The 7,519-nt window shown below is 33.1% G+C and overlaps 2 protein-coding genes across 2 annotated transcripts; both read right to left on the bottom strand.

Annotated features, from left to right (window-relative positions):
* Positions 1-257: 257 nt before the first annotated feature.
* On the bottom strand, positions 258-1,178 carry LOC112735955 (uncharacterized). The gene is made up of 3 exons (XM_072210775.1): positions 1,137-1,178; positions 887-995; positions 258-835 (listed from the first exon to the last, which is right to left on the bottom strand). The coding sequence occupies exons 1-3, from the start codon at positions 1,176-1,178 to the stop codon at positions 258-260; spliced, it is 729 nt and encodes a 242-aa protein (XP_072066876.1).
* A 1,268-nt stretch (positions 1,179-2,446) lies between these two features.
* Positions 2,447-6,314, bottom strand: LOC112732302 (protein NUCLEAR FUSION DEFECTIVE 4). Its single transcript, XM_025780968.3, has 3 exons — positions 5,324-6,314; positions 3,802-4,703; positions 2,447-3,395 (listed from the first exon to the last, which is right to left on the bottom strand). The coding sequence occupies exons 1-3, from the start codon at positions 5,645-5,647 to the stop codon at positions 2,906-2,908; spliced, it is 1,716 nt and encodes a 571-aa protein (XP_025636753.1). The 5' UTR covers positions 5,648-6,314; the 3' UTR covers positions 2,447-2,905.
* Positions 6,315-7,519: the final 1,205 nt, after the last annotated feature.

Genomic DNA, 7,519 nt, shown 5'->3' with positions numbered 1-7,519 from the left:
AATCCATCCTCACATGGCGCTGAGAAAGGATTGAAAGAAAAAACAACTTTTTGAACCTCTTCCTCCGTGATGGGTCTAGTGAGTATGCGGTTCATTCTATCATCTACCTTCCTTTCCAAACCTTCTAGAGCACCTTCGGGGTTTTTAGGATTTGAAGTAAAAAAAAGCTTCTTAAAAAAGGATTCAGCTACCTCCCCTATACCTTCCGCATCAGTCCGATACAACCCGTTCTCGTCCTTCAGTTTCTCTAACCTGTTCTATCTATTCCGAGCATGAAACTTTGCATGGAAGAACTTTGTATTTTGGTCACCCCACCGTAACCATTCCACGCGGGACTTTTCTTTCCAATATCTCTCATCCTTCTCATAAGCATCTTGGAGATCATCTTCTAGATTTAAAATGAGGCGCTTATCTGCTACCTGACCTTTCTGTTTTTCAGCTTCCAATTTCTGATTAAACTCCACAATTAGCCTAGCCGAGTTATTATGATTGGTATGTTGCCATTCAACAAGTTTATTACGGCAGTTTTTCAATTTACTGAATAGAATGTACATTGGTGACCCTGAGAAATTTTGTTGCCAAGCTTCCTTGATAATGTTTTGGACCTCCTCCAACTCACACCACCTTTCTTGGAATCGGAAGCGTCGCTTCTGTTTTTGAACTTGCTGATCAGTCTGAATAATGATTGGACGGTGGTCAGAACCCATATCCTCTAAGTGTAGAGCCCTTGCATTAGGATACTCCGCCAACCATCTGTTAGAAACGAAGCATCTGCCTAGCCTCTCTCTTATTAGATTTTCCCCAAATTGTCTATTTGACCAAGTGAATTTGCGACCTTAATAGCCAATGTCTCTTAACCAGCCCGCATTAATGAAATCATTGGAACCTGTTACAGAACTTGCTGGTTTGTGCCTGCCTCCTTCTTTCTCATGCTGAGCCAAAATTGCATTGAAGTCTCCAATCAACAGATAATGTTCCCCAATGCCTTCAAGTCGCTGAAGAATTTTCAAATATTAGGCATTACGTTGCTGCTCTTCGCTGTGAAGGTGGACAGTAATAACTACCCACAATATGTTCCTCCCTTTATCTAGCCAATGAAAATGAATAAAGTAGCTTCCTGCATCAATAATTGTTACCTGAGCGTCAAAAGTCCATGCCAAGACTAATCCACCCGCCATACCTTGCGATTCCACGCAAAAATTTTCTTCAAATCCAAATCTTTTACACTGCCTCCTAACAAACAAAGAAGTAATTTTTGTCTCACATAAGCGAAGAGGTATTATAATATGAATTATTGATCTCACTAAAAAAGACAAAATAAATAAAAAACTAACTATAACTAATAGTAGAGTCATAAATAATAAAAATTTATAATTCAAAATAGTATTAAATAAAAGAATACTAAAAATACTAAAAAAATTATAAATAATATAATTTAATAAAATATATTTGATATATTATTCATATATTATTTCTGTTTTTTATATAAAGTATATTTTGTCAAATTTTTATGTTATTTTTAATTTAATAAATAAATAATTTTTTATTATAAAATTGATTAACAAGAGTCATCTAAATATCTAAAACAAAATGACAAGTTAATATAAAATTATTATTTGAATTTATGTCTTTTTTAATTTTTTTTACTAAAAATAATTTTGAATATAATCAAAACCAACATTTAATTTTTTACGATCCATTTTTATATAAAAATTGTCACACTTAAACTTATATAAAAATTGTCACACTTAAACTAGGATAATACTAACCCATTTTTAATCAAAATCAATTTTACAAAATTAATTTTATACATATTTTCGTTGATAAACTTTAATCAAAATACACAATCAATGAACCAATAGCGAAAACGATTCCACGACAGATTTCGATTTCTGAACCTTGGTCATCTTTTTTCATTTCCAGTGCAGTGCCTAGTTGGATTTTGTTATGCTGTATTGATTTAATTTGTAGTCCGTGAGACCGTGACCGTATAATAGAGTAGAAAAAGTTCAAGTTACAAAATAATAATAAACCAACCAATTATAAAATAATAATAAACCAACCAATAAAGCTAGATGAACAACTGTACAATCATTATTATTATACAACTAAAATTTGGAAAGCTTTCGTATAGGATTAATATAAACCAAATTGCATATTTCAAAGATTAAATATTATCATAACCTCATCCCATCCGTCACACAAGGTTATATTATCCTCTTCTTTATCAAGGTGCATGCATCTCTTATGTAGTGAAAAGAAAAGAGAGGGAAAGAGAAAGAGGACAAATGGATGAAAAACATATAATATGTGATCATCCAGATATTCATGTCTAGCTGCCTAAAAAGTGCAGGAACATAAATCCAAACTAGTGCATGAACATGCCCCACAATTGAGAAATAACCTGAGCTTAAAATTCAAAGCAGTGTATGAACATACCTCACCATAAAGTACATAAAGCATAGATTCAACTTAGTAGAATATTCATATATCAAGCTACATAATGCTTGCTAAAAGACATACATATAGAGCTTAATAATTGCATAAAAATTAGGTCATATCATATCATATACCTTAATCTCACTTCTCAATGGCTAGTATCATCTCTTGAGCCTAACACTCTTGCCATAGTAAGCATTGTACATATAAAATACAAAAAACACTGGACTTTATTATACACTTGCCTATGTAAGTGCCAAAATTTGGAGTCCCCTGTCCCCTGAAGATGAGAAATGTTTGAACGATGTAGATTTTCTAAACACGTTACTGATTCATCACTTTCTCAACAATGTATGCATTGAACGATCTGGACTAATGGGGAACACCAGCCGCCAGTGCAACAGGTATAAAAATAAGACCAAGGGAAAAGCTATGCTTTATTCATTGCAGGAAACCTTACTACTTATCAGTGACTTGAAGAAGTTTGAGGCAGCCTGAAAGAACCACCAGCATAAAGCATTTGGTAAACCGGCTTGATTCTCCAAGTCAGAATAATGCTCAAGATGATGCCAGCGGCACATACACCCGAAAGAACGAAAAAGGTCAACTGGAAGCAATTTGGACCCAAACATGAGGCACCGGAAGCAATGAGGCCCAGAGCTTCCTGCCTTGCCGTTTCGGTATCATATACATACCCTGCAAGAAGGGCTGAGAAAAGGAATGCTCCGAGTGGATTTCCTAGTGACATGACATTACCCAATACCCCGAAGTGCTTCAAACCGAAAAGCTCGGAAACTGTGGGGATCATCACAGAAACTTGCACACCATAGCAGACACCAAGAAGGGCAACGACAGGATAAAGGGTTCCGTTGACAGCATAGGCAAACAGCAGGTATACAACGAGCATAATTATCTGTGTGAATGTCAGCCAGGCTGTCCTTGGGATTGTTTTTGTCCTGGAAATTGGCAGAGACAGAATCTAATCATTCTCAGATATTATAATTTATTGGATCAATTAGATGCAGAGAAAGATGATAGTTCTTCAGTGCATAAATTCACTAATAACATTCAATTCCAAGACAGTCTAAACAATTGTGTTGGCTTTTTACAATCCATTAACAGGCCAGATTCACTGATTATTCATTTATTCCAAATATGTTCTAACATAGTCCAGTTAAATACGAAATGTTTATTCATTTATTCGTCTGTTCAAATTATCTCAATAGGGGTAGTTATCACAGCTTCAATCAGTTCCAGTCACCATGACTGATATCTTCAGATTGTAATACATGAGCTAAAATAATAAATAAAAAAATAAATAATCCTGAACTATTGGTTTTAACATAAAATAGATTCACTGACCTGACAAAATGTTCTGAAACAACTCCCCCACCAAGCCGTCCAACGAAATTACAAAAGCTGAAAATTGACAATAAGGTTGTGGTATCTTCCTCACCTTGTGCAATACCTATTTGGGCCAGATTATTCAGAACAGTTACCCCAGTGCCAACACCAACAAAGAACACGAAAAATAGTAGCCAGAAATCAGCCTTTATTACAGCCTCAGTAAACTTAAAATCTTCCCCACGTTTAGGCTTTCTCTTCTTCTGCTTTACAGCTCCCTCACCCAAAGCAAGAAGCATGGCCACCTCAGATGAATCATCTTGATCATAAAAACTTCCAAGGGTTCCAGCAGATGAGGATGCTAGCAGTGGTTCTGTTTTTCCATCATTTCCAGTGATAGAGTCGGAGGATCCAACTTGTCGATCAGGTGAGTCTGAATCAGATTCTCTCCTTGGACATATCGTCATCTTTAAAGGGATTGCAAGTGGAGCCATCAGAAGAAGAACCATCACAGCCACCAGAATATAAGAAAGTGTACCACTAAATGAAATAATGTTACCGAAAATTGTAGTTGCGAGAAGATATAAACCCAAGACCACACTAGAACACTGGATAAATAGAAAATGCCAATTGTCTGTGGCATCTTCAACAGAAGCCGGGGTACAAGGCCTAACAAGAAACATCATAATGCAGCACACAACAAGAATACCAATGGCAAGGAACAACACAAAGTGCGAGGAAGAATTATGAAGCACTATGCTGTAAATTTCAGTAAAAACTGCAGCACTAAGCCCTCCGTAGCCTTTCAAAATTCCAGAAACCTTGCCTCTGCTAACTGGGAAGTTTCTCATGTTGGTTACAAGCACGGATGTGGTTAACCATGCACTGCTGTTGGCAGCAATAACGAGGGCAGACCATAGCTACGACATGATACATGTGTAAATGATAATTAGTCCATCTCAGATCCAGTCAAAGCATACTAGATGTAAAATGCAACATGTAACTATTCACTAATCCACGTCCCACAAGGAAAATGTTTAAGAATGAAACAAAGAAAAACCTATTGTGTTCATTTGGTTGTTGGGAGTACAAATTATATTGATCTTGTTGAAATCAAGTCTACTTGATTCTCCTTCAAACCGTTGAATCTGATTCATATATTCCATTTATTTGTTCCATGAAATATTAATTTATGGTGAAAGAGCAGGGTACCTTAAGATAGTTTTAAGACTAGTTTAGAAATGAAGTGAAAGAGGAAACATAACAAGCTCATTAAACATAAGCGAAGGCAAAAAGAGAAAAAAATTTCAAATTTCATTTCTACAATCCAAGGGTTTTTGAGTTTTCAATAATAATAATAATAATAATAATAATAATAATAATAATAATAATAATAAGGGCATGATGATGAACAGATTTTCAATAAACAAGCAAAATACAACCACTACAGAAGCAAAACCCGGATCACACCTCAAAAGAAAATGAAAATGATTGTAGAAATACAAGATTCTAGAGGAAAAGTTAGTTAGGAAGCGGTTACCAGCAAGTAAGGGAGGGATTTAAGGGTTTGACTAAGGGCGAGCCAGATCAGTCCGTAACCGAGGAAGGAGGCGAGAGAACCAACGAGGAGGATGGCCCAAGGCGGGAACTTGTTGCAGGCGAGGCCAGGGAGCAAGCCGACATTCTCGCCGATGTCGTTGGCCACACCGAGCAATGTGAGCTGACGCTGGTTGAATCCAAGAACCGATTTCAGCGAGTGGGAGTAGAGAGGGAACGTGAACGTGTTCCCGGAGGCTATTTGGACCCACACAGAGGCTCCTAGGCTCACCCATGGCGGCCTTGTTCCTCCCTTCAGCGTCAACATTTTCTTCGATAAAAGCTTGCTCAGTGGTTGATTCTGGTTGTGCACTGCCTTGTCTTGTTTTGCAAGTTGTAAGAAAGAGTTGAGCAGAGCTAGTGCCTAAGATTTAGGCTTTATGTTGGTAGGTGTGTAATAAATCAATCAGTGAATAGTTTATTATGAGATGAGATTTTAATTATTCATTATTAATTATTAATGAGTTATATTGAGATTGTTGGGAGACTTAAGGCGATATGGTGGTGATTTCTGGTGTGGTATGGTGTGGGCGGCGTGTGAATCGTGTTCTCTCGACGATTGTCGTTTGCTATTTGAGATTCACTTCGCTGATGCGTCATCCAGAATTCCAGATGCTTCTAATGTGTTGCTGTCACTCACAATCATTAATCAGCGCTAAGTAAATAACACACTCAAGAACAATACCAAAAAAACAAAACAAAACAAAACACAAAAGGTCACTCTTAATTTGTACATGAATCTAGGTAAATTACCAACCAAAAATGTTTGGGGTCGTGAACAATTTATACATGGAAATGTTTCTGAGGTAATGTCTCAAGATGAGGCATGGGATGAAAATTAGAAGTATGGGTTTTATTTTATTGCATTTTGCAAGAAGCACAGCCATAAAACGGGTTTAGCCATCAAATTTTACCTGTTAACCTTAAATCATAATAAAAATAAATGAGCGTGTTTGGTATTTAACAAGAAACATTGTTACAGTAACTAAAATTTGATATTTTACCACAAACTACTTTTTTAGCGTTTTAATTCGAACTTTATACTCCTCATTTTAGTAAAATTATTTTTTTTTCCTAAAAATAAAAAATCATAACAAAAGCCCTTTTATTCTTCTCTCCTCACCTCTTTCTACTTGCTTGCCATGATTGTCCTATTTTAAATAAATATATTTTTTTAATAAATTTATTAATATATAATATTATTTTTTTTAAATATTTTATATTCATATAAATTTATAAAATTAAATCCAAAAATATAAAAAAATAAATTTAGATAAAACAAAAAATTATAAAGATAAAGTAATATTCTAATATTTGAGCTAATTATAAATATAAAATTTATTTAGCTAAAATAATATAATTTTGATAGGTAATAAAAAACAATAATTTTTAAGTAAAAAAAAATAGTTTTCAGTTAATCTTTTACTAAAAATAGATTATTTTATCATTTGTTGAATTTAAAAGAATTGAGGATAAGTTAAAAAAGAAAAAAAAAATCTTTTATTTACACTGTTTAATACTCAATACATATATTTGTGAATATTATATTCTTATTATATGTATTAGCGGCTCAACAGTCAGCCGCTTTTTTATTATTGTTAAGAGATTAATTTTCATAATTTTATTTTTAAAATTATAAATTTCATAAAATAATTTAAACATTAAGAATAAAAAAATTTAAAAATAAAAATAAAAATTTTATAAGTTATTTAACTTTTAGAATGTATAAAATTTATAAATTTAAATTAAATATGATATTAAACAAATTTATTATATTGTTATTATGTATAGTAAAATCAAAATAAATATTTAAAAATATTATTTACAATTTTTATCTTGTAACATTTAAATGTTATATGTCAATTTAATATCAATAAAAAATAATATTATCCAATATAAAAGAGATTAAAGATAAAAAAAAATTAACAAAATCAATTAACAAAGTTCTTATCTTCCTACATGTATTGTGTTATATGTCAATTTAAAATAAGAACTAACAAAAAAATTAAAAATATATTTAAAATGAATTAACAAAATATTCTTGGAGATTTTTAATTCTACCATTGATAGGTGCAGGTTTTTTACATCTTTTATATACCAATTATATGACAAATAAATAATATTAAATTAATTATTTTTT

The sequence above is a fragment of the Arachis hypogaea genome, chromosome 13 (assembly GCF_003086295.3).
Source record: "Arachis hypogaea cultivar Tifrunner chromosome 13, arahy.Tifrunner.gnm2.J5K5, whole genome shotgun sequence".
NCBI lineage: Eukaryota > Viridiplantae > Streptophyta > Magnoliopsida > Fabales > Fabaceae > Arachis > Arachis hypogaea.
The sequence above is the reverse complement of the archived record's forward strand: the minus strand, read 5'-3'. Positions and strand labels throughout refer to the sequence as shown.

Excerpts from the sequence above, each read along its gene's own strand:
- LOC112735955 (XM_072210775.1), bottom strand. The coding sequence starts at position 1,178 with ATGGCGGGTGGATTAGTCTTGGCATGGACTTTTGACGCTCAG. Across the intron at positions 996-1,136 it reads CATGGACTTTTGACGCTCAG|CGACTTGAAGGCATTGGGGA; the intron begins GTAACAATTATT and ends AAAATTCTTCAG. Across the intron at positions 836-886 it reads ACCAGCAAGTTCTGTAACAG|GTCGCAAATTCACTTGGTCA; the intron begins GTTCCAATGATT and ends TTGGCTATTAAG.
- LOC112732302 (XM_025780968.3), bottom strand. The coding sequence starts at position 5,647 with ATGTTGACGCTGAAGGGAGGAACAAGGCCGCCATGGGTGAGCCTAGGA. Across the intron at positions 4,704-5,323 it reads AATCCCTCCCTTACTTGCTG|CTATGGTCTGCCCTCGTTAT; the intron begins GTAACCGCTTCC and ends ATCATGTCGTAG. Across the intron at positions 3,396-3,801 it reads GTTTCAGAACATTTTGTCAG|GACAAAAACAATCCCAAGGA; the intron begins GTCAGTGAATCT and ends GCCAATTTCCAG.